The sequence below is a fragment of the Antechinus flavipes genome, chromosome 2, assembly GCF_016432865.1.
Source record: "Antechinus flavipes isolate AdamAnt ecotype Samford, QLD, Australia chromosome 2, AdamAnt_v2, whole genome shotgun sequence".
Taxonomy (NCBI): Eukaryota; Metazoa; Chordata; class Mammalia; order Dasyuromorphia; family Dasyuridae; genus Antechinus; species Antechinus flavipes.
In genome coordinates, this window is record NC_067399.1 from 641,269,663 (window position 1) to 641,296,105 (window position 26,443).

Here is a 26,443-nt window from a genome sequence, read left to right on the forward strand (position 1 = left end):
CCAGGAAGTTATCAAACAGTAAGAAACACTTTATTTAACTTTACAACATATAAATATCTTGGGTCAAATCTGTGCTTTCTGGTAAGCTCTGCTCTTCCTCCCCTCTGGGGCTCTGCAAGCACAAGGAAGCCCTGATGACAAAGGATGGAGGGGAGGTACAGACATCCCCATGGGCCCCGGGCCCCCTCCCTTCGTTGCCCTCCCCCCATCCCTAGGCCGAGGGGCCGGACACCTGTCATCTGCTCAGGTTTCGGCTACATCGAAAGGTCCTCTCCTCGGGTGTCAGGCCGGCGAAGAACGGGTGGAGCAGGGCTTCAGCCAATGTGATCCTCTGTGCGGGATCAAACTCTAGCATCCTCCTCATCAAGTCAAACAGCTGGACGTGCTCCAGGGAGTCATGGAGCATGTAACTCTGAGAGGAGGCAAAGGAGGACCGGCCCCTGGTCAGCACCCGAACAGCACCCCCAGCCAGCTGTCCTCCCTGTCAGCCCCTTTGGGGGGGAGGTCCTTCCAGAAACTTGACCTTTTTAATAGATAAATCCCTTTCCTGACCACCCACCTCCTGGTCAAACCACTCATATCTAACAAACAAATGAGGACATGGACCAGAGAGAGGTTTGCCCCAAGTCAGACAGCGAGCTCCAGAACTGGCTCTAACCTGGAGGCTGCCGTCCCTGCCTGCCCACTGCTGGCACACAACCTCTGCCCCGACTTCTCTGGGCCTTAGCTGGGACAAGGCCACTCACCCTCAGAGGTTTGCAGTTCTCCTTCACGTATCTGCCATCAGAGGTGTTCTCATCCCAAACCAAGCCTCCCTTATAGAAGTACTTTTGTTTCCTGGAACGTAATGATAACGTGTGTCAGCCCTCTTGCTGATAAGGCCGCGTGTGTACAGATTCACATGAAAGATTCAGCCCCAGTCTCCCCGATTCTCGGCATGGTTCCCCCTGCACCAACTTGCTCTCCTGGGAACTCCCCGAGGAGCCTGGGCCAAGGTGGCTTGCTGAGAACCTTACTGCCCCCTATCGGGATCAGCAGCACCTCGCAGTGTCGGGCACTGGCACTGAAGGGAAAATGGGGGTGGGCAGAGGGCGCCCCTGAGCACCAGTTCAGACACTATGAACCAGGTATGACTCAAGGGAGCTGGGGCAGGAGCAGAGGGTCCATTGGGGAGCCTAGTCTGGAAGTGCAGGGGATCAGGGTGTTCTCCGCTGTCCACCTCCTCTCCAACTGCTGGTAGAGGGTAAGGCTCTGCCCAGTAGTGTCCAGTCTACAGGGTCAGTATATTTCAATGGCTCTGCACGTGGATAAGACAGCAGGAAGTCAGTCTGTGGGGGCCGCCCTGCATTGGGGGAGGGGGGTCTGCCCTGATCACACCACTACATGTGCATTTCTGGGTACCCCACTTGAAAGAGGCCATTGGTGAGGTGAAAAGTGTCCAGAGGAAGACGCTCAGGATGGGCAAAGGTCTTATGGGAGGACCTTATTGTGCTCGGCCTGGCAAAGGCTTGGAGGGTATCACGGGGAAGAGAGATGAGGCTTGTTCTGGGGGGCTTGATACCAGGCAGAGGCGTCAAGTGACACATAAACAGCAACACTGAGGAAGTTTCCCATTCGTATTTTGTGGACGAGAGGACAAGGCTGCTGAGGTCTCTTCCAACCCTCAGCAAAAATTCTTATTCCATCTTCAATCAAAAAGCCCCGAGCCAAACCTCTATCCTCACCCTTGTGACCCCTGGTTCCCTGGGAGGGGGGAGTGAAGGGTGAAGAAGCCTGAGAGGGGGTGCCCCGGTCACACGGCCTGTATCCGAACCGGGATTCAAACCCCAATCTCTCCGTTCGTTCAGCGCGCCCCTCTCCCTGCAGACTAGCAATGGGAATTCTCACCTGGTCCGATGGATCATGTGAGAGGGGATGGGCCCCAGAATCTTCTCCATCATCACAAGGTGCTCCCGGTTTTCGTGGGTCTGGAAAAAGAGGGGGCGTCAGAGCAGAAGAGCCAGGTTAGCTTCTTCCCCCCCAGGCAGTGGAAGAGATGGAGTGCTGACAGCCCCTTTCCCTGTTAGGAAGGGCATCCCACCCGACAGATGGCACGAGGGCTTTCTCCATTTCCAAATGCCCGGCCGGCCCCACTGGTTTCCAAGGGGAGCGGTACACAGACCCAGACGAGACCCCCTGATGATCCATTAGTGACCCAAGAGAAGGGACAGCGGGAAGACCTGCCTAATGAGGCACTGCCAGCACTGCTAGTTGCTAGCAAGATGGCCTCAAACCCGAGTCAAATCCTTTCCTCAGACTTCCCCATTTCTGTCCCAGCATCCTCCAGCAGCCGAGTCCAACACACCCCAAACTCCTCCCCAGTGCTCTCAGCGGCCAATCTGGTGGCAAGTGCTGACATTCTTCAGGGTATCAGGTTCTGAAATACCAGCTCCGCTCCCATCCCGCCACCTTCCCCTCTCCTTCCCTAACAGGGTCACTTAAGCGACAAACCAAGGAAATGCCATGACATTACGCCTAGCTCTCAGCCAAATGTCTGACATTCTCCTGACAGACCGAACGGCCGCACCCAAAGAACACTGAGGGGCTTTGAAGGGCACACCGAAGGCCCGTCCTGTCCTGCGTTTTGTCAGCATCTTGGATGACGACAGAAGGGCCTTTCAAAATCATCTCATCCAAGATGCTTGTTTTGCACTTAAGGATAATGAAGTCTAGAGGTTAGATGGCTAAAACTGGATCCCAAGACCCCAAACCCAGCACTCCCCGCTGTATCCCCCCAGCCTCCTCCCTTTGCGCATGTGGGTTTGAGCCATGGGAAGGCTCGGCTACAATAATGAATGGCAGATTCACAAAGATCCCGAGAGATGGGGCTGATGAGCCAAAAACCAACCACATGAAATCCAAAAAAAGATCAAATATAAAAATCCTGCACTTTGGTTAAAAATAAACGAAGCGTAGGCATTCATATAAATTGGGGGGAGGGGGCGGGGAAGAGTTCTGAAACCAACAGTGTGAGAGCGGCTCAGAAAACTAGTGGCGCCCCACCCAGGAGGGAGAGCAGGACAATGGGACTATTCTGTAGCCCTCAGGCCACTTCTGGGCCCGGAAGAGGGCTCTCCAAGAAGGGACCCACAGGACTCAAGGTCATAGGAATGATGAGCAAAGGAACTGGTGATCTTTAGTGTGAAGCCGAGAGACCGGACTGTCAGCAGCAGGAAAAGCGGGGAGCTGGGACTTAACCCTAACCCATGAGACCGGCCGGGTGCTCACCTGGACAAGCCCCTCCCTCTTCTTTCTCCAAGCTCTCCCTGCACACATCGCCCCACCAGATTAATCTTCCCTAAGTACCACTTTCATCAAATCACTCATTTCCTTGGAAAGCTTCAAAGGATCCTCCTCCACCTCAAAACCAAGTTCAAACTCCTCAGCTACCATGGCACTCAAGGCCCCTACCAGCCGGCCCTCAGACCTTTTAGTTTGGTCAGGACCCTCCGTGGCCCCCAGGGCCGAGTTCGCCCTTGGGCAGGGCCTGCCTGGGCCAGCGGCATGGAGCACATGCTCCGCTCCTCAATGTTTCAAACCTTTTGCTGACTCCACCCATGACTTCCTTAAAACTCCCTGAGACTCAGCAGGGCTTGGGGGCTGTGTGGGACCCCTCCAATGTGAGAACAGGCCAGAGCTATCACCAAGTTTGCTCTCTCCTCCTGTATCAAAATGCTGCTTCTCCACAGCCTCAGAGGAAGGGGGGCATCCGCACTCGGCCCGACAGTCCAACCCTCTCTGCGCTGTCCTGACTCCAGAAAGCCCCCTGGACCACTGTCCCCCTTTGGTCCCCCTCCTATCTGCCCTCAGCCATGAGTCTCTTCCAATTTCCTACAGCCCTTTGCGGTCTGAATCAGTCTAATCTCGCCGACCAGAGGGAGGGACAAGGGTCTCCCCTGGTTCCCCTCAGTCCCTTGGCGGCGGCCTGGGTCTGGTGGCTGACAGGCCGGGTGGGCCGGGGGAGGTCGGCAGGGGCGGGCAGTACCTGGAAGAGGGTGAAGCCCCGATAGTACTCGAAGAGGATGCAGCCGATGCTCCAGACGTCGCACGGCTGTGCCCAACCCAGCTCTGAAATGACAAAGCAGAGAGGCTGTGAGACCCTCCGCGGCTCCCCAGAGGCTGTCCCACGTGGTCCACATGGAGTCTCAAACTGCCACCTCGGAGGTCAGAGGAGTCAGCCTCCTGTGTGACAAAGCGGCAGAGGGGGCCGGGGGATCGGGCCTTGCCCCAGGTCCCACGTGGTGGAGCCCTCTGGCTCCGGGGCCGGGCTCTCCGCACCTGTCCTATCCCCAGGAGCTGAGACACTGTCTCTGCCTCTTCCTCGGCGCCCAGCAGGAGCCTCCCCCCCAAGTGCTCAGTAGGTGGCGGCACAATGTGCGCATTTGTGCCCCACACTCCCTCACCCGCCCTCTTCCTGCCCAGGCCCCCCAAGAAGCCCCAATCCTGTCCGGAGCACCTGCGAACTCTGCAGTCCTAGAACACCACAAGAAATTTGCCCACAAAATGCCCCTATAGTGGCCCTGATGACCAAGCTGGGGGGGTCTGGCACCCCCAGAAGCCCCTGCCTGGCCCAAGAGTCCCCTTCACAGGGGGGCTCTGACAGCCGCTCCCAGCTGTGCCGGAGCCTCAGACCTAACTCCTTTGGGACATGTTGTTCTTGGGGTCAGGGGCCTTCGGGCCCACGCTGCTGGGCGCTCCACTGCCCCGGCCATCTTCTTAACAAAAGGCGCGTCCGGAAAGGTACTTGCTTTTCAGAAACGAGCCTGCTCGGCGGCAGCGGGCCGCCACTAAACACCTGGCTGGGGCCCATTTTGGCTTTTGCGTGATAGTCCACAAGCCCGCTGCCAGAATGACCTAAGTGGACGGCCTTCCGGGGCCGGGGACGAGGGCGGCTCTCTGGGGGCTGCTCGTGGGGGTCAGTGCTAAGTCGAGCGCCTCTCGCTGGGGCATCCACCCCGACGCTGGGCGGCCGAGTGACCCACGGCGCATGCGCACGCCTCCTGCCAGTCTCCACCCCCCTGCATCTCCCACAACGCCAGGGTGGCCAGGGAAGTGGGAATCCTAGGGCCACTCACCCAGGATCACCTCGGGCGGGCGATAATGGCGGGTGGCCACGATGGTGGTGTGGTGTTCGTGGTCAAAGGTGGCGCTACCAAAGTCAGCGACGCGGATGCTGGTATTCTTCACCGACTTCTCCTCACAGCTCTGGGAGGCACAGACCCCACCGTCAGGGGCCTCCTTCGGCCCCTGGAGCATGTCACCCGTCCTCGCCACCCTGCCCTGGTCTCTGAGGGTTTCTTGTTCCCCTACTGTACCTTGTTCTCGTTGTACAGGGTATCAAAGTCAGAATTCACAAACAAGATGTTCTCGGGCTTGAGGTCAGTGTGGGTCAGCTGGTTCTCATGCAGAACTGAGGAGGGGAAGCGTGGAGAGGGCGCGATGAGGAAAGGGGAGAGTGGGGGGCGGAGAGGAGGTGCCCGGTGCCCGATTCTGACTCCAGCCCCGCTCCCACCCTAGCGCATCCCCCACCACGGGCTGCCTGGGACAAGCCGCCATCGAGGGACCTGCAGCCACACGCTTCTTAATCCACAGGAGTCAAATCTCCGGGGCCCTGAAGTCAGGGTTTCAGGGACGTGCCACCATCTCTTGGAGGCGGCCCAATCCACGTCCTGCCTCCAAGGCCTCCCAGACTCGCCCCAAGTCTGCAGCCCGGCTCTCTCCCTGAGGGTTCTGCCCCTCGGACACTGTGATACTTAAACTGGCCAGGAGCAAGGACGGCAAGAAGAGCGTTAGGTAAGCCACGTCTAACTGCTTTCTGGGCAGCTTCTGGGGCTCCCAAAGTTTGGGAAACGCCGGCTTCTTCTCACCATTATTAGCAAGAAATGCTAAAACACCTTAAAAGCCCCTTCTGGCCCATCAACTCAACAACAAACGGCCGAGGCCGGGCCACTCCTTGGGATTCCAAAGCTGGACACGGGGCCCCCGAGGCAGGCGCCAACTTACATCGTAAGGCATGACAGAGCTGGTACGCCATGTGCCGCACGTGAGGCAGAGGATAGGGCTGGAAGTTGTTCTCCTTCAGGAACTCAAAAGTATTCTTGCCCAGGAGCTCAAAGGCAATGCACATGTGGCCGTGGAAGTTGAACCAGTCGGACATCAGAACACACAGGCTGGGGGAGAGAGGGGAGAGAACGTTCGTCCGGGCCCTCCCTGGCTCAACCTCCTTCCCTTATGGGCCCGTGGAACAAAGAGAGCCGGGACCTCCATTTGTGACACCAAAATCCACCAGCTCAACGACTCCCAAACAAGCTAAATGACTATTCTCTGACCACGGGGGTTTCCCGATATCCCGAGCTTCAAAGCATTTTCACACTGCCATTTGGTCTCCTCTCTATGGCCAGTGGGTGGAGGGCTGATGGGGATTCTCCCCTTCCTGGGGCCAAGAAGACCCGGGGGCAATGGTGAAGTCTGGAGGAGAACCCCAAGACAGAACGCATTCTACGCAACCTCTGACCCAATGCTTAGGAACACCCCTTGGGTCAGTATGTGCATGGGAGCACTAAGGGAGCTCTTCAGTGAGCCCCCAGACTTCATTTCTACCAACATTTCCCACAAAGAGAATTCTCTGGCAGCAACTGGAAGAAGGGAAAGACTCATCTCTTGGGGTTCCCGTTTGGGTTAAGGCTCTATGGGGGTGGGGACAGGGCAGCCCGGCCCCACGTGCACGTCCCTGAGGTCCGGCATGGGCCCAGAGATCGGCCCGAAGCGGGGCTGCCCATCACTGCCTCTCCTTCCCTGGGTTTTGGGGGACACTCACAATTTGTTCTCTTTGTCCTTCTCCTTGATTTTCTTGAGCACATTGATTTCTAGCCGGGCCGCCTCCCGGTACTTGCCAACATTTCGGATGATCTTCAGGGCAACCTGTGACTTGCCTCTGTGGGCACAGGAAGAGGTCAGGCTCTAGGGCGTGCCCTGCCCTCCCTTCCCCCCCGCCCCCTCCCAGCTCCAGGACTCTGGGGTCCTACCCAGCTATCGCTTGACCCTCTCTAGGTTCTTGTGAGATGCCAATTTGATGGCCATGAGTTTCCACAGCACCCCCACTCCAGCCTCGGCCACACCCTGCTCTTTATGGGCAGGGATGCCCTAAAGCGTTTGATCTTTCTTCACCTGCCCAGCCTAAAGTCGAATTATTAAGAAATGACAATCAGAAGGGGCGGCTAAACCAGCTTCTCCTTTAGAAGGCTCACCTATGGCTCTTAGGCACTGGCTAATCCAGCCTTGCAAACAATTATCCCGGCCTGGTCCTCCACCCTTAGGCCCAAAGCCAAGAGCATTAGCAAAGACCTAAGCTTTGCTGGAAAGGCTCAGTTCCAGCTGAGAATCACTGGCGCAGCATTTATCACTGAACACTTTCTTTTCTATCTGTCCCAAGCCAGAGGAAACAGAATCTGGAACACTAAGAGGATTCAAAGGAAGGCCAGGGTTCCAGTCCCGGCTTCAGCCCTTCAGAGCCCCTCTCTGCGGGTTTCAGTTCCCTCCACAATAAGACCCTGAGATTCTTCCTCCCCACCAGCCCACTCAGCTCAGATAAGACAGTGCAGGTGTGAGGCCTCTTCCGGCTCTGATTTGGGGCTGGAAAAGTGAACTAATTCCACTTTGCAAAAATAAATAATAACAACAAAGGTCACAGAGTTAAATCAGACTGTCATTCAAGCCACACTTGGTGAATAAAGGGATGAGGCCTGAGCTGAGGCGCACCCCAGAGCACCCTGACCACCCTTTCCACCCTACTGGGCTGTCAAAAAAAGAAAAAGATGGTGGGAAGAGTTCTGGGTCTGGAGTCAGATCCCGAGTTCCATCTTGGCATCTCCTCTTAAATGGGACGTTTGACATCCACGTCCTCACCTGTCACGTGAGCCGACATGAACGAGAGAGGTCATTGGTGGCTGGGGAGTCAGGACACCCAGGTCGGAGACTTACTAAAGGAGAGACTTTGGCTACCACGGGCACTCCCCTGTGCCCCCAAAAGAGGGACACGCACTCCAATGAGATCGAGGACAGGCCCTTCTGGCTCTAGACCGAGCACTCTCTACCTCACAAGGCTGCTCTACCCACAGCCGGGGGTTCTTGTCCAACAAGCCACTAAGCCCCGACCAGGTGCCACGAGCCATGGGGGAGGCTTAGGGCCTTTAAGCAACCATGGTCAGTGCCAAAGGATAGTGGGAATCACCAAGGGGAGCCAGGCCCTGGGCTTTGAGCCTCCATACGGAGCAGAGGCCCTGAGGCTGGGCTATGAACCGAGGGATGAGGCCCCTGGAGAGGACGAGTGAAGGTCTGACACAGCCACAGCCATTTAGCCGGGGTCCTCATGCTCGTCACTGCCCTTCCCCAAGCTGGAAGGAGGCAGGGCCCGGGCTGGAGGCCAGGCTCCACCATACAAAATGCGTGTGCTTCAAGGCACATCACGGAAGCCCCTGGCGCTGGGCTCCCTCATCTGGAGAACAAGGCAGATGGGCCGGACCACGGCCTCCAAGGCCGCCATCAGCTCTAAAGTGATGATGTTAAAAGGCTCCTCTAGACAACGCCTCCCTCCCGGGGCAGAGATGCCTTCTCTCTGTGATCACGTGTTTGCTCACCTTTGGTACCAGATGTGCTCTAGAACCTGCTCTAGCATACAGAGTGAGAGGCTCTGAGTCAGACCTGGGGGCAGCCGGGCCTGTGCCTGGACAAGCAGTAACTGGCTTGGACCTTGGCCTCCTCCCCTGGGACACTGGGTGCCCTAACAGAACTAAGTCAAAGGACAGTCATTATTGCCAGTGTCCGAGATCAGGAGATGGCTGAGGCCGGCTTCCCTGATTTGAAGGCTGCCCTCCCCCCCCATTCTCTCACTCTGGGCCTTTCTCAGGGAATGGTAGCAGAGGCTTCCCCCTCCCAGTCACTACTGACTCGTCGGTATTAAGACCTTGGCTCCAGAAATCCACATTCCTCCAGATGACCCCCGCTCTGGGAGCCTGTGCCTCAGTTTCCCAAAGGGAAGCTCCCCTGACAGCCATTAAGGAACAGGAGGAGGAAGGAAGAGGCAGGGGCCTGACGGAGGGGCTGGGGAGGTAAGGAGAGCCCTTGGGGCCAGGGGCAGAAGACGGCCTCGTCTGTACTCTCCACCACCATGAGGCTCACTAGCAGCGTGGGGAGGAGGCGCTCCCCCATCAGGGAGGATGCAGCTAGTCCGAGACTGCCGGTGATTAATAAGACCCCAGAGACAACACACATCGTGGCCCAACTTGCAGGACTTGCGCCTACCCTAGCCTGGCCATTGGGCGTTTCCTTAGACACAGAGCGGAAGAAGTCGTTTGCCTTTTGTGGCCCTGGTTCCCGGGAATCCAAGAGTAAGTAAAGCGCGTGGCCCTGACAGCAGACAGGTAATCCTTAAAGAACCAGCCACGGGCAAAGATACTTTCAGGAAGAAGTAAGAAGGTAACCCAGGGTCCCGGCTGTGCACTTCTTCAGGCTCTGGGCAGGGCTTTTACCCTCTGGCTTTCCCAGAGCTTGCTACTGGAGTGAGAGGGGTCTGCGGCAGCGCCCCAGGGACAACTAAGCTCTCCTGTGTACGCCTGCGCCGCGGCAGGGCCGGAAGCGCCCTGTGCCCCGGCCTGGCAGGTGGCAGCCCGCGGGCAGAGCCGTCAGTCTATGGCCCGTCTCTGAGCGCCTCCCCCCCGGGGCCAGCCCCAAGGTCCGGCCCTGCCCACTCGCTCACCTGGCATGGTCCAGGCACTCCACCACCTTGCCAAAGGTGCCTTCCCCGAGGCTTCCCACGATCTCATCTAGGAGAGAAAAGAAGCCGAGCATGAGGACCCTGAGTGCGAGGGGCTGGCAGCTCCTGCAAGATCACAGCATTCAATTCTCAAAAACAAAAAAGGTTTCTCTCTCACTGCTACACTCTTTAAAAACAGAAGTTGCTAGTGTCTGCTTCATTCAGGCAATTACTGGTCGGCCCGCTAGCGAGCCACAAGCACTAGCGGCCCCTCCGGGACAACAAGAGAGGCCTCGTCTAACGGGGGGGTAAGAAAGTAGAGAGGTAAAGTTTTACGAAAGGTGGCTGTACATCGCTCTTGGAGCCAATCGCCGATCCGGCACACCAGGTGGCCCTCCTTGTCATCTTCCACACTCCTGCTGCTGCGCTTACTGCTCTGTTGGCTTCTCTGTGAGCACCGCCCCCCGAAACGAAACGCCATCCGACCAATTGCATGGCGGGCGGTTCCGAGTGGCAGTTGGAGGCGTCGGTCAGAGGCAGAGGCGGGCCGAGGCGATGAGGAGACGGCGGCCGGTGGTTGGTTGGTTGGTTGGATTTTCCAGATCCCAGCATTTCATAAGGCACACAGCATATATAACGATAGGGATATTGCAAGGGACACGTCAAGACACAAACTGACTTCAAAAACAGAAAAGTAAAAAACAGCTACAGGTATGTAAAGAAAACTGGCATTATCTATAAGTGGGACGTCGCAGCCGAATGGAAGGAAAAACCGGCCTCTGCTCCTGACGGGGCCAGAGCGTGGAAGGTCCACGGCCCCAGGGTTCCCACCACCACGCTTCCTCCCACCGTGCCCCACCAGCTTGGCCCCTGGGGGGCCAGGCGGCAGCTTAGCCTCCTCCAGACCATCACCCCGGGGTGATGCCACGCCTGGAGAGCGACGCAGGAAAGGAGCTCGGCCTCGCTGGCTGCCCTGGGCGTGGAGCCCCGTCCGGCTCCTCAAAAGCAGAGGGCCACCCGCCTGCCCGCCGCGGGGGCGGGAGAGGGGGAGTCTTCGCTACTGATGTGCTCCCCGGGGTTCCCGTCCTGCCCCTCACCTGCTTTGGCTCTGCCCTTCCTGCCTCGCTCGCTCCCGATCGAGAGCTCTTCAAGCCCAGACTATCAACCACGGCCGGCACAGGCCCTTCCTCCCTGAGCTGCTCTCTGAGCCTGAGCGTCCAAAACTACAGCGGGACGATTTCCAACACGGGAGCTCCTTCTGCCACGCTCTACCTCTGCTATCAAGAGACCACGGTTCAAAAGCAACCCTAATCTTCCTGGTATCCAGTGGGCCCTCCGGCCTAACCAGAAGGCCTTCCAATGCCAAGCTGACCCACGCTGGTCCTGCTCCAGCTGCTGCCCTTCCCAAGTTCAAAAGAAGCCACGGGACTCACGTGAGGTCCAAGAAACAGTCACGGGGCACTCAGTTCCCATGCTGGCTGTGGGCCAGAAGGTACAGGAGTGCCGTCCCTGATCCCCTCCCCCCACAACGCAAGGAAGGGAGAGGGAGGCATATGTGCCATGGGAACGTCAGAAATGAAGTCGCAGACCCTAGAAACTGTCCTACAGAAGAATACCAGACAGGTTGCAAGACCACGCTATGGATTTCACAATCCTCATTTAATGTTTTACACACACATGCACACATACAACACACATACACACACACACACACACACGTGCACACATATGGTTATTCAATAGTTCCTACATTTACACACGAGTCAGACAAGGGACTTCATCCCCTCCATCGAAATAATCACTTCTCAAAGGTACTTACAGACTGAGGTAGGGAGAAGTGGATTAGCAAGGAGAAGGGGAGGAGGAAGAAGAGGAGGAAAGGAGCCAACCCTGAAGCCATTTCACTCATGATTTTTGACTTGCTGGGGTTATGTGTTGCCACCAGCAGAGATAATGAAAAAACTATTCTGGTAATTCCTGATAGTCTTTGCTATCAAATCATTCATTTTTGCAAATTATTTCCAAACTGTGTGATTTGCCCCTTCCCTATCATTTCCACTTTAAAACCCCAGCATGATACAAATAACTCCTACCTCTTGCTCACTGAAAAGAAGCAAGAACAGAAAAAAAATCTCCTGGGGTTTAAGGTCAGAGGGAATGATTCCCAATTGGGATGGCTGTGGAGACAGCCAAATCCTTGTCCACACACAGACAAAGTCCCTGTCTCTCAGGTACAAACATTCTCCATCTTCAAGGATTGGGGCTTAGGAAAAGGGAGTGATTTTGTGGAGTGGAGGCAAAATCAGACCCAAGGACAGATGAGGTATAAACCACACAGATCCCGTTCAACACCTGGGAGCACAGGAAAAGAGAAACCAACTCCAGATACTCGGTCTGGTGATGCCGACCCAGATCGCAAAAAGCCTCCCTGGTTTGATTTCACTGGGCACCCCCAATGCCCAGATCAGAACTCGGATACAGACACAGGCCCGGGTGCCAAACCGGGTGCCGGAGCCAGAGGTCGCGACAGGTGCTGCTGCTGCCCCTCGAGAGGGCCGGAGTGTCAGGCTGACGCCTGCTATGTCGGCGAAGGACCGAACAAACAAGACACACAGGAGGGTTCAGAGGTACTCACCCAGGTCAAATACACCTGAAAGGAGGCTAAAGAAAGGTGAGGGCACCAAACAATGGCCAGCTCGCTCTGGCCACTACTCACCGAGGAGGCGCTGCTACAAGACCTGGTGCGGCGTTTGCGGCAGTGATGGGGATGCTTGCGGGTACGATGCTGGTCCCTCTCCCGTGACCTCCTGCGATGGTGTGAGCGGGCTGAGTAATAATCCTCTCCAAAGGAAGGGCTTCGCTCCTCAAACCTGTAGTTGTCACTGTCCCGACGCTCCCGGTATCTCCTTTGGTAGGGCAGGCGGTCATGGCTGCATGATGGGGAAAGGTCAGGGTGAGCAAAGGAGGACCACTGCTGAGTTCCCCTCTATGCCAAAGGCCCAGGAAAACAGTCTGAAACCTGGCTAGCTTGATGTGGCCCTTGCTGTCCACTGCCGTGAAATGGGGTCACTGCCAAATCAAAGGCGAGCCAATCAGGAAGCCTAAATCCTCCTTAGCAGGGAGACAGCTACATCAGCTTCCTCAAGGGCCTTCCAAAGAGAGGGAAGTCTCTCTGCTTAACCATAAGTATGTCCTGCCCACTGCAGAGGCCAAAAGTTTCCAGGCTTTCCTCTGTAACTCACAGCTACTGCCTAGGAAATGTCATTCTCCTGCAAAACACAGGGAGGACAGCACGATGTATCCTTGGGACAAAGGACAAAGACCTGGAAGGATGACTCCATCACCATCCATCTCTCAGAGAATGGGTGACCAGGATGTCCTAGCTAAAACTGGCTGAACAACACCGGGCCTACAGAGCAAGAAAGGACCTGAGCGTTCTCCTAAGTTGGATGGTTAATAAGAACCAGAGAGGGAAGAGAGCCAAAGGATGGGAGAAGTGATCTGGCAAGTGAGGAAGGATGTTACCCGAGAGGAGAAAGAAGAGCTAAATGGTCAAGGAATAAGAAAAGAGTTTCTAAAAGAAACATGAACTATCATTAACCATGTGGAAGGCAGCTCAGATCACCCACAACAACAACTTCAGCCCCAAATGGGAGGTACCCAAGAGCAAGAGGAAAGATGAGATAGGTGACGGAAGACTGAATGTGGTAAGACGAGCACACCGGCGTACTGTCAGCACCCTTGTGGGGCTTGTGGGCTGCTCCAACCATTCTAGAAAATAATCTGGAAACACATAAGAAAAACTGCTGGCCAAGATGGAAGAGCAGCTGGAAGCTATGAGCTCCTCTCACAACTCCTCCAGAGATCCAGACCAGGCCAAAATACAGATTGGAAAACCCAAGACAAAATTCAAAGAGGGTCCTTTGTCCAGCACAAGGATCCAAAAAGAGAGGCCTGTGGATACAGGGAAGGCTGGGGGCCCAAAGCCAGCAGAAAGAGGCCTGAATCAGGGTAGGCCGAGGTAGTCCTGAGCTCACTGCTCAGTCACAGATCACAGTGGGATGCAAGGGGGTGGGAGAGGGCTATAAGGAGTGGCCACAAACTCTGCTCAAAAAGCTATCAAACTATCCATACCCTTTGACCCAGTAGTGCTACTACTGAGATTATATCCCAAAGAGATACTAAAGAAGGGAAAGGGACCCACATGTGCAGAAATGTCTGTGGCAGCTCTTTCTGTAGTGGCCAGAAACTGGAAACTGAGTGGATGCCCATCAGCTGGAGAATGGCTGAATAAATTGAGGTACATGAATGTTATGGAATATTATTGTTCTGTAAGAAACGACCAGCAGGAGGATTTCAGAAAGGCCTGGCGAGACTTACAGGAACTGATGCTGAGTGAAATGAGCAGGACCAGGGGATCATTATATACCTCAACAACAATACTGTATGAGGATGTATTCTGATGAACGTGGCCCTCTTCAACAATGAGATGAACCAAATCAGTTCCAATGATCTTGTGACAAAGAGATCCATCTACAGCCAGTGAAAGCACTGTGGGGACTGAGGGTGGATCACAACACGGCATTCTCACTCTTTTTCTTGTTGTTCGCTTGCGTTTTGTTTTCTTACTCATTTAGTTTTCTTTCTGATTTGATTTTTCTTATGCAAGAGAATTGTATAAATATGTTTACACATAAAAAAAAATTTGCCTACTGAATTAAAACAAAAAGAGTGGCTACAGGCCCTGGGAGAGTGAGGAAAAAGTGAAAAGAATCTCAGAAGCAAATGGAAGCTGTGAATCTGGGAACTCATAAGCAGAGTGGGCAGCTCAGTCTGAAGAGGACAGGAATGTGAGACCAGAAGGGTACCTTTAATTCTGTGTCTCAGAACAAGCAGAGCTCTCCAGCTCTCTGATACGGAGGACTCCCGCAGCAATCTAATAGACCTCTAGATGTAGCAAGTCCAAACACGGGGCAAGAGGTCAGAAATCAGGCTTTGCCCTGGATCAGACCACTCTGGGCTTACTGAAACCTTACAGGTCCCCAACATGAGATGTTTCTGTACTGGAATAATACAACACTCAATACCCCCAAGAAAGCAATAACAGAACTGACCCAGGCATTTCCTCTAAAAAAAAAAAAAAGCACCAAGTATAGTCCTATAGAGTACAAAATCAAGAAGATGGAAGAATAAACAAATAAACAGACAAAAGAAAAAAGAAAGAATTCCACCATAAAAAGCTATTATAGTGATAGAGACACTCAAAATACAGACCCAGAAGAAAAGCATGACTCCCAATATATCTAAAAGCAAAACCTCAAAACAAACAAACAAAAAATCTAAACTACAGCTTTTACAAGGTTCAATTAAAATTCCTGGGAGAGAAGAAGCAGGGTGTTGTTGTTTTTTTTTAAGAGTTAAATTTGTTTCTATAGATGAATTGAGAGGAAAAAAATTAGAAAAGAAATGAGGTACACAATTTTGCCCCATCAATAAACTCTGAGAAAATCAGAATGAACTAAACAGAAGCTAATACCTCCACCAAACAGCAAGAAATATAAAAACAAAGTCAAAAGATTGAAAATATAGAAGAAAATATAAAGTATTAAATAACAAAAATAAATGAACTGAATAAAGATCAAGAAGAGAACAATGAAAGAATTATTGGTGTACCTGAAAGTCATGACCAAAAAACAAAGCTAGACATAATATCTTTTAAAATCATTAATTACTGCCCACATCTTTTAGAACCAGAAGGCAATGCAGAAAAGGAAAGGATCCATCAGAAACCTCCTAAAACTCTCCCTAAAATTCAGTTTCCATATTAAAGAAAAAAATACTGCAATAGCCAGAAAGAAAAGATTAAAGTATCAAGGAATCAAAGTCAGGACCAAAATTCAGTTTCCAGATCAAAGAAAAAATTTTGCAAGTAGCCAGAAAGAAAGAATTAAAAGATCAAGGAGCCACAGTCAGGACCACACAAGATTCAGCAGCTGTCACTATAAAGAAGTAGATGGCTTAGAATAAAAGGCAAAGCATATGATCAAGAACAATAGCAAAAAAAATCTAATGCTCGCAGGGAAAAGAGAGAACTTTAATGAAAGAGGATTTCTAAACATCCCTAGTAAAATGACCAGAGCTGCGATACAGAAGTCAAGAGAAATCCAAGAGCAGACAAAAGCGAACAATTCAAAAGAACAAAGGTAAACTGTTTACATTCTAATATGCAGAGATGACACATGCATCCCCTCCAAACCCTATCATTATCACGTCATAATAGGAAGTCTAATTAGAGAGCTTAGGAGTAGTTCTGTTGTTTTGAAGATCTTCAAAGAAGCATGGAAAGGGAGAAGAAGACGAACACCTTAGAGAGGGAAAGGGAGAGGAAAGATGGGGAAAATTATTTCATGGGGTACACAACTAAAAGTCAAATAAGGAGGAAGAGGTAGGGGAGAATGACACTTGAACTTAGTTATCTTCTGAATTGTTCAAAGAAATGATGAATACACATGCACAATATTGGGTGTAGAAATACATTTCACTAAACAGAAAAAGAAGAACTATAGAGAAAAAAGAGAAAGAAGGTGAGGGAATAAAAGGAATGATACATTAAATGAGGGATGAGCCCTAAGCAAAATAAACTCTAACTTGGGGATGTGAAAACTCCAGATGCTCTTTTTGTGGTGGCAAAGAACTAGAAACTGAGAGGCTTCCCATTCAATCTGGAATGGTTAAGCAAGCTGTGGTATGTAAAGGTGATAGAGTGCTATAGTTATAAGGAATGACAAAGGAGAAGTTTTGATAATCTGCTAAAACTTGTAGGAACTGATACAGAGTGAAACAAGCAGAGTCAGGAGAGCAATTTATGACAAGCAACTGTGAAAGACTTATGACTGATCAGCAAAATGACCCAATGTGATTTCTAGGTGTAAAGGATTCAAGAGTGAAGAGTGTGTTTATTTGGGGGGTGGGGAGGGTATGTTTAATGCAGGAATTTACTTATTTGCTTATTTATATTATACATATATCTGTAAGAGGAGATTTGTTCTCTCCCCCCCCACCCATGTGATGGTGGTGGTGGTGGTGGTGGTGGGGAAGTTGGAGAGAGAGAAGACAAATTTTTTGCTAACTGAAAAAAAAATAAAAATTAAATGTTTTAAAAATAAGAAGGGAGATAGAAGGAAAGTAAAATAGACTTCCGTTAATTAAAAAAAGTTCAATCGACTTTTGTTCTACTTTTGCTGGCAATATACCCCAAAGATGTTAAAAACATAAAAAAGGCCCCAAAACATAGGAATATCTTCATGGCAGCATTTGTGTGTATGTGTGGCAGCAAAAAACTATAAACAAATAAAAATAACAAGAACAAAGCATCCATAGGTTGAGAAAAGGCTGAACAAATTATGGGAACATAAAAGAATATACATTAACACATCAATAGATTGGAGCATTACGCAGTAAAAAGCATAAAAATGCAGAATTCAGAGAAGACTTGTCTGAACTGACACAAAATAAAGCAAGCAAGCCAGGAACCAATATTGACAAGACCTACCAAGACCAGTAAAACAAAAGTGATAATCATTCTTGGATCACTAAGGGAGAAATGAAAAAATGCACTTCCCCTTTTGTTTGGAGGTGAGGGACTATGCAGAATTCAATGTTAGCAATTGATTGTGTTTAATTGTTTCTTTTATAAAGGTAGTCAAAGGTAGGGTGAGGATCATCCTAAAACAACTATGATGCAAAAACAAAAGGTAACACTTGAAAAAATGTACAAAACAAGTAACAGTGGCTTGTAATAAGGAGCATGTCACAGAAAGAGATGGATTTTAAAATATCGCTATCTTGTTTTTGTATCTTGCTCATTTCCAAATGTATCCCTGCTCCTTCAGCCTGCCAAATCACTTCTTACAGCACAACTAAGAGAGAGGCGCACAAAGGGCAGCCCAACAGCGCTCCACCTCCACATCTGGCAGCACCTGGGACCCCTGGGGCTCTGACCCTCCCCACTCCGGCGCAGCCTGTGCTGTGGGCCGAGCTTCACGCTAACGATGACCACAGAGTTCCAGCTCTCTAGCTTGTTCTTTCCACTTACGTGGTCACCTCCGCCATGTGCCCTGCTTTCCTGGCTCTGCTCATCTCTCTACATCAGTCCAAAATCTCTGCTTGCTTCTCTGAACTCTCTGCATTCACCATTCCTAAGGCAGAGCAATGCTCCAGTCTATTAATGCATTATAGTGTGTCCAAAGGGGCCATGGCCCTTTTGACTCTGTTCCCAGTTCTCCTGGCACAGAAGGAGTTGCTAGGACTATTTGGGTGAATAGAGATTCCCTCTTTCTGTTTTTTTTTTTTACCTCCTTGGGGTATGGGCCTAGCAGAGGAATCTCTGAACCAAAGGACCAGGCTTTTTCTCACTTCCAGAACAGCTGCACCCACTGACAGCTGCACCCACAGAGCGTATTGGTACTCCTATATTTTTGAAATTCCTCCAACAGAGATTATTTCAATCCTTTGTTATTCTGGTCAATTTGTTGAGTGTGAGATGTAAGTGGTTTTGATTTGCATTTCCTCTTATCAGTGAAATAAAGAAATCTTTCACTTCTTTTTATAATGTGCAATTCTTCTTTTGGCAATTAGGAATGGCTCTTGGGTCTTATATATTTTTGTTAATTCCCACATAAATATGTGAGGATCTCAAATATTAGTAAGAACTGATACAAATATTTTTTCCCAATCAACAACTTACCTTCTCATCTAACTACACTGAACTAATTTATACAATTTTTTTTCAAGTTCAAGTAATCAGAATTTTATTCTTTTTTAAAATTTTATCTTTTGTGATTTTCTCTATTCTTTATCTAATTAAGAACTCTCCTCTAGCCATAATGGGTAGACAAAGACGTGACATAAAATAATTTAGCAAAGGAAAAAAAGGAAAGGAAAGGAAGTGGGAACAGAATGGAGTCATGGCAATAAGCCTGGCCCTCCAAGGTAATCAAAGAACGGTAAAACAAGATCTGGAAACTAAGGATGAGGCACTTAAATTCTCCACAGAAAGAAAGGAAGGGCCAGTGGAGGAGCTGAACAAGAGTGGACATAACCAGGCCATCCTCCTGGGATCATCTTCTATTTCGCTGTTAAGAATCACAACAAAATGCTGCCCATTACTCTACCTACCCTTCTTATTTTTGATTAGCTCTCACCTTCTGGATCGAGATCTTCTGGGGGGAAGTGGTTCTCTTCGAGACGGGTATCGAAGTCTCCCCTCATGTTCCCGGCTGTAAGACCTCCTCCTCTTCCATCTGTGACTTAGGTAAGAGTCCTGCTCGGGGGAGCGGTATCTTTTGCAGTGGTGCATCTAGGACACAAGAGAAAGACTTGATAGAAATGTCAGCAGGTTCCATCTGGGACACAGGCAGCTGGCTCCAGGGACTGGGTTCCCAATCTATCCAATGTGGAGCCTGGGAAACTTGTCATGTCAGGGGGAATACTAAAGAGGGGCCCATTGTTCTAGCTTTGAGAACAAGTTCCCTTCTCCCCAAGCATAGCTATTAATCAAGAAAAAAACTGAGGTTGTTCCTAACAAACAGGACAAACCTCCTGTGTGCCGCAGTTAATGAGTAACACTTTCCTAATAAAGAACAACAGACTTCTTCCATTAAAAGGCTGGTTGCAGATACCAACAACCTAGGCCTGAAGACCTCCTGGTCTGACTTGGAAAAGTCTTTAGCAGGGTAAACAGATTCTGCAGCTCTGGCTCCACTCCAGGAATAGGGGGCATGTCCTAAGTAGCCCAGTCTGAAGAGGTATGAAAGATACCTCAATAGGTATCATCTAAGTGAGATCCAAAGAGAACAGGGAGATGGGGATACATCAGCATCACTGATGATGGCAAGGAAACAAAAAGTCATTCATTTCCCTGCATTAATTCTCTGCTGTCCCAAACCTAGACTCCATTACTTCTTCTAAAGCAAAAGTTTATGTATAGAAAAAGGACATGGAGGAGCAATGAATGGTGACAAACCTTGAGTAAATTATGAAGAAAGAAGAAGGCAAACACCACCTAGTCTGGGCACCTCAGTACACAAAAGGTTAACTTAGCCAGTCAGGTTAGACATCGGATAGGAATCTGGATAGGAATCCAGAAAACTGGTCCTACTGACCTTTGCGTGGTCCTGATCCTAATGACCTCTCCCAGTGTCCTTTCTGTATCAGGTATCTGCAGACATTGATCTGGAAAGCCAATTTAGTTTGGCCTGGCCATAGCAGCTGCCTTCAGCACCTCACCCTGCCTTCACAGCTTGGAAACATCAGTGTCCCAAAGTGTGCCAACTAGAAGGGCTCTTTAGGCCCAAACTGGACTTCAGAGCTCTGGTCCCATCCACCTGCTAACCTTGTCTAGGAGAGGAAGTCCCCAATCTCTCTCTCCTAGGTGAAGGAGCAGCAGGATGGGATGATCCTCAGTGAGATTTCTACTATTCTGATGACATCACCACACGATTCCCCTGATCCTCCCAAACAAGATGGACTCCGGGCTCCCTACTCCACCAACTCCAAAGCACTGGATGTGGAGGGCCCCCCATGGAACATGCCTTTTTGTTAGCTTGATTCACTCCATCTACACCGTCCCTTAACTCTCACTCCCTCATGTCACCACTTAGGTAGAATGATTCTCCACTTGGCTGGTCAATTCCGGACTTACTGCATTGCTTACTAAATAGGGCAGTGAATAAATGAAATTCTGGCCTGGGTGACTGCTCAGACTTCCCATATGACTGGCAATTTCCCATCCCCTTCACAACTCCTACCTTATAAGGCTGAAGAGGCATCTACAAAATAAAGCTCCAGAGGGGTAAATATTCCATAGCATAGAGGCACAGCTAACCATTTCAGATTGAATTTGGATTAATGCTTTATGTTTAAAAAAGCCTTTTAAGATCAGCTGACTAATGTTACATTAGTTTCCTGTAATTATCCTCAAGGCTAAGCACCCAAGCTGGGGGTGCTTATTCCAAGCTGGGGAATAAAAATAAGTATCTAATAGCCACCAAAAATGTTTCACTGTGGCTGAAGTAGGGGGCCAGGCCTGATTCAACTAGACATTTCAATGCAGGTTTTCATCCTCAATCACAGGGTTTATTAAATGATTCAGGATCTTTAAGACAAAGATTACTTTCTGAGTCCCTAACATCATCTACATGTAAACATCCAGGTAAACTTTACATGATTTCTTCAGTGCTTTTAAAAATCTGGTTTTACTAGAGACAACTAGGTGGCGCAGTGGATAGAGCACTAGTCCTGAAGTCAGGAAGATCTGAGTTCAAATCCAGCCTCAGACACTTAACCCTTCCTAGCTGTGTGACCCTGGGCACTTAATTCCAACTGCCTCAGGAAAAAAAAGAAAAGAAAAGAAAAACCTCTTACTTCATTGATATGAGTGATCCCAATTACCATACTGATCATAACCTCTCTTAGCAAGGTACTGTGGGTCCCTCTCACCCATTGTCAAAGAACATTTTTCACCCTATGGCAACCCTGATGACAAGTCTCTTCACATTTAAACAGGCTAGTCTTCCAACATAAATCCTGTGTCTGGCCTTGTCCTTGAAGGCCCTCCAACTTAGGAAGACCTTGCCAGAGTTTGGATTTCATGTGCACAGCTTTGAAGGACCTGAATCAGCTCCAGGCCACAGCAAGATATCAGCAGAGTTCTTAAATTATGATGATGATATAATTTGCATTTTTATATCACTTTAAGGTTTGTAAGGTGATTTACAAATTTTATTTAATTTTATCCTCAATCCTGGGAAGTTACTGATGAGGAAACTGAGGATGAAATGTATTGCCCAGAATCCCACATATAGTGACTGAAGCAGAATTGAATTCTGGTCTTGACTCTAAATGTAGCATTCTATCAACTGAGCTACCTAGCAGTGTCCAAGATGGTGCTTTCACAGAAATATGTCTCACCGATTCCAAGATGACACTCTGTGCAGTCTATCAGATCAATGGCCAACTTTATGCCTAACTACATGATTTTCAATAATACTGCTGGGTTATGTGAAACTAACCAAGGGTATCATATTGCTTCAAATCTAAACCATATTCCCCCCAAATCTAGTTTATATCAAACTTATGTGGCTTGTAATAATAGTCTTTGTTCCATACAGATAGTTTAAACCTTTCCAGATGGCATTAAGAGCTAAAGGAATCTCAATGGATGTTCCTGAAACTGGAAGGGCAGCAGAATCCCTTGAAAGTTTTCATTTGCATTTGCAGACCAGCCCTGACTCCTTAAAAAGTGAGATTCTCACTGCAAAGTCCAATGACTTTCTTGTCCTTCTTTCCACCAGGCTGGACAGGACCACTGAGAGGGAAGGTGAGTCAGGTGGGAGAAGAGATTCCACCTCCCCCAAAATACATCAATTTGTCCCACAAGTGCCCACCTGTAGGCAACTAAAACCCATTCTGCTGCTTTCAACTCAAAGTGGCTCCGTGGAATTCAATGTCACAGAACCGAGAAGCGGACAGGGCAGAAACCATATGGCCAGTATATAAAACCTGTCAGCTTCCCGTTGGCAACAGATACACAGAAGCCTGCTGAAATCTTAGGGTTCAAGTACTGTTTCCAAAAGAGAATAATGGAAAATAATTACACATACACAATACCTATTCCTACACACATATGTGTACATGTATATACATATGCATAAAACACACACAGAGAATGTGTTTTTCCACGGATGTATATTCCTATCAAGAAGATTTCGTTTTAGAGATGCAATCTACATTTAGGGGCAGCCTCATTCATACCAATATAGAATTTTAAAACTCACTTGGGTGAAAAGCTGCCCATGGCCCAACTTAACATCAAATATTATTTCCAGGTTCACCTCCTTCCAAGTCCTAAGAGCCATTTCCCAGACTCACTGACACCCCAGGAGGGCCCAACACATCCAGACACCAAGTTTCTGAGGTGAGACATAGAACAGAACAGTTTTTAAAAACAGTTTTCCAAACCTGCTCTAGTTTTCCTGCCGCACGCTGAGGAATGGGACAAATCAAACCAAGTCCAGATGCCACGCTGCTAAGCTGCCAGCTGTCTGCCCAGAGGTACTAAGGGCACAGCCTCCTTGTCAGTTTTTCACATGTTGCTGGCATGAGGAAAACTGGGCTAACAAGAACATCAAGCCCAGCCATGGCTGGCACCTGCTCTCTCCCTGGACCCTGACCAACTGAGTACCCCATAGTTATTCTGAACTGCTGCTGCTGCCACCACTGCTGCAACTTCATCCCCTACCACCTCTCAAACCGACACCACAGAGGTTGAAAATTTTTCTTTTCAAGGGCACTGGAATCGGGGCCAGAGGAAGGAAGGTGGAAGGCAGCCAACTGTGCCTTGCCAGAGGGGTTGTCTCTGTAAAGTCCTACCCGGGCAGAATGAGGGGGAGGTCAAACCACACATCCAAAGGTGAGAAAACCCACAAAGGAAAAGATCTAGGGTGTTCATAAATCAACTAAGAAAACACAGGCCCCACTGCGGCTGGGCTCAAGTATCTCTCTCATTTTCAGGACTGGAATTATCACAACAAAACACTGGTCTTTTCCTCAGCCCAGGGCACAGCTGGGGCACAGCTGTGAATACTTATCGCACTTTGGGGACTCCCCACCCTTGCTTTCCTGGAATAGCCGAGGTACCTTCACTGGGGTTCTGCAGCTCATCTTCCTGTCCTTCACCCCCTCCCTCAAACCAGTCTCAGTTTCCAAGGGGTGCCATATGGTACCCAGCCAGAGCTGGGGGGAGGAGGGGGGAAGGGAGACAGTAAGGAGGGACCAGCCCCACCTGACAATGGGCTGGGCAGTGCTGACTACTTTTGGGGAGGAGAGGAGGGGAGGAAAGGCATTTGTGGAGCGCTAATCTTTCCAACATGGAGATTTCAGGAGTGCAAAGAAGAAGTCTATTTCAAGGGTGAAATCTACCAGTGGAGGGGATTTCGGGAGCAGTGATGCTGGCAAAAGGGGGAAGGGCAGGTGAACGATGCTAAAGTCTGAGTCAGAGAGGATTTTATGGACAGTAACATCTTAGCAAGAGTCGCTTGGGAGGGGTTTTCGGGGTGTGGGGGGGTTATGGAGGCGAGGAATCCGACACTTTGGGAAGAAACTCATTGGGCCCAGGTTCAGGGCAGCGATGAGGGGCTTCAGAAGTAGGAACCTCTTCATTTAACGGGGAGGTTTAAGGGGGATGGAAAGGAAGAGGCCAGGAGAATTTGGGGACGGGAGGCTCTAAGAGTCGGCAGGGATTTGGAGAGAAGAATTTTTCAGGGCGGGGAGAGAATGGAAATTTTAGGGGGAAATGGAGATTTTAAAGAAAAGTGGATGGGGATTTTAAGGACATCCATCCTGGGGGAGGGGAACTGTACAGCCAGGGACACCGTGGGCATGTCATCTTGGGGAGCTGGGAGATTTGGGGAGAATTTTAGCACGGAGGGTGTGGGGAGGAGTAACTTAAAGGAAAATTTTGCCTTTAAGAGAAAGTGAGCTTTTAAAAGCATGAGGTGATTGAAGGGGGAGGAAGGAATGAGAGGTTAACGGCAGAGTTGGGAGGGGGGAGGATTTGGGGGGGTTAAGAGCACGGGGGAGGACTGAAGGGAGAAGCCCGAAGGGTTAAGGGCAGGGGTCAATTTTAAGAGCAGGGTGGATCTAGGGGGAGAAGGGAATGGGGGATAAGAGCAGCGCGGGGAGGATTTTAAGAACTGGGGGCTATTTTAAGAGGGTGGGATTTTCGAGGAGGGGAGGGGGAAGCGCTTTAGGGGCAGCCGAGGGCCGAGACCTCCCACCGCCCTCAGGCCCGAGCCAAGGATCCCGGGAGGGTCGGGTCGGGGTGGGGCTGAAGGGCCCAATGGGGGTTGGCGGGGTCAGGGGTGAGAGGTCAGCGCGGAGTGAGGGAGGGCGCCCGGAGGGGGAGGAGCAGCCTCCGCGGCCATCCGCAGTCCCAGCCCGCACCCCACGCACCCAGCCGGAGAGAAGGGCAAGGCAGGGGAGGGGGCTGACAATGACGGCGGGGGGGTCTCACCGTCTCCCGGGCGCTCCAGCTCCAGCTAGGCCCCGCTCCCAGCTCCTGGCGCCTCTTCCGCTTCCGGCTCCGGGCTGCGGCCTCCGCCCGCGGCGGCCCCGCCCCTCCCCTGCCCTGGGCTCCCCTCCCCCCTCCGCAGCTGCGGCCCCGCCCCGCCTGGCCCTACGTGCCGCCGCCGCGGCCCCGCCCCCTCCGTCCCTTCGTGCGGCCCCCGCGGCCCCGCCCCCTCCCTTTCCTGCCCCGCCCTGCGTGCCGACGCCGCGGCCCGGTACACACCCCTTCTCGGTTCCTCCCCGCCCCTGACCCTAGAGCGGCTCCCCAGCACTTCCTCGGTGCCGCTCTATCCTGGCACTCTGTGTCCCTGGAGGACTGGCCGGTCCTCTGGCGGGCAGGCTACTCTACCCAAACGTCCGCTGCCGGACCCGCCTCCGTGGCCCTCCCCCTCTCGGCGCCACGTGGCGACATACCTGGACGGGGCCGTGCGACTTCCGCTCTGCAGTAGCTCTGTCGTGACATGCCCAGCCTCAGACCGCCTAGGAATCCACTATGCGGGCTCTGTCGCGATAGCCCCAGCCTCCGTTAGCCCAGCCCCTCTTTGGGTGGGGTTATGCGCGGCTCTTGTCGCGATAGGAGCCCTTCCCCGTTCCGCTAGGTCACCAAATCTCAGAACATGAAGACCCCCGGGAGAATTCCTAGCCACTTCCTTCCTAGTTTAACAGGAGTCAGTCCTTTCACCCTGCGAGTGGTCATCCATCTAATGGCTGAATACTTGCAGGGATGCGGAGCTCATTATCTGTCAGGGAGCTGGCGCCACCCACCGAGACAGTTCTGGAGGCTGAAATTTGGGAGCCCTGCACGCCTGTGTCTGCCGAGCCCGCCGGCTCGTGCTTGGTCGGGGCCGGCTGGTTAAGCCTGCGGGGCAGCCATTCGGGCCCCTCCTGCGTGGCCAGAGCGGCGGCCGCAGCCAGCGCTGCCCAATGCCCAACGGACGCTGTAGACTCGGGGGAACAAGCGGCCTCCCTAATTAAAGGCTCCCTCCGAGCCCCGAGCAGGCGGCTGGAAACCAAGCCCTTGCGGAGGCGGAAACAGACCCCTCGGTCCTGCCTCCGAGCCCCGAGCCTCTTGCCCCTCTCTCCAGAAGCGGGAGGCACGTGAGCGGATCTCGGGCTGCAGCTGAGGGGTTTCTGGCCGAGCTGACCGCCCTCCCGCGCCGGCCCGCTCCACCCACTGCTTACTTCCCCCGGGGGCGCTACCCGCCGCTAATAGCCCTTCCCATGCCGGGGCAGGCCAGGAAGCCCCAGCACCTTGTACACACTGGGGGACGGGCATAAGGAAGGACAGAAAACACCGACCTTGTCGGTGCCCCATCGGGAGGAGGGATTTCCCCTGGGTCAGAAGAGGAGGTGAAAGGAGAAAAAGGTTACAACAACAACGACTCGGGCCAGCCCCAAGAAGCTAAGCCCCTCTCCCCGCCCCCCCCCAATGTCCTCTCACCACTGCCAAAGCAGCTCGCTGTGTGCCAGCGGGAGCCAGCCACCCCTTCGTGGGGCCTCAGCTGCTGTCTGAGAAATGGGTTTTCC

General features: G+C 51.5%; 1 protein-coding gene across 3 annotated transcripts; it reads right to left on the reverse strand.

The window, feature by feature from the left end:
- Window positions 1-8: 8 nt before the first annotated feature.
- CLK3 (CDC like kinase 3) lies at window positions 9-25,497 on the reverse strand. Of its 3 annotated transcripts, XM_051982247.1 has the most exons (14): window positions 24,864-24,967; window positions 18,994-19,148; window positions 12,507-12,720; window positions 10,142-10,238; window positions 9,794-9,860; window positions 6,857-6,973; window positions 6,043-6,209; window positions 5,355-5,449; window positions 5,115-5,244; window positions 4,025-4,107; window positions 1,888-1,967; window positions 747-837; window positions 233-412; window positions 9-112 (listed from the first exon to the last, which is right to left on the reverse strand). In XM_051982247.1, exons 2-13 carry the CDS (start codon window positions 19,146-19,148, stop codon window positions 236-238), a joined length of 1,473 nt encoding a protein of 490 aa, XP_051838207.1. In that variant the 5' UTR covers window positions 24,864-24,967; the 3' UTR covers window positions 9-112; window positions 233-235. The 3 variants fall into 3 exon arrangements, with proteins under 3 accessions (XP_051838207.1, XP_051838205.1, XP_051838204.1); XM_051982245.1 differs by lacking the exon at window positions 24,864-24,967 and adding an exon at window positions 25,331-25,497 and having other exon boundaries at window positions 9-412; XM_051982244.1 differs by having other exon boundaries at window positions 9-412.
- Window positions 25,498-26,443: the final 946 nt, after the last annotated feature.

Excerpts from the sequence above, each read along its gene's own strand:
- CLK3 (XM_051982245.1), bottom strand. The coding sequence starts at position 19,148 with ATGCACCACTGCAAAAGATACCGCTCCCCCGAGCAGGACTCTTACCTA. Across the intron at positions 9,861-10,141 it reads CGATTGGCTCCAAGAGCGAT|ATGAGATCGTGGGAAGCCTC; the intron begins GTACAGCCACCT and ends TTTCTCTCCTAG. Across the intron at positions 1,968-4,024 it reads GGGGCTTCACCCTCTTCCAG|ACCCACGAAAACCGGGAGCA; the intron begins GTACTGCCCGCC and ends CTCTTTTTCCAG.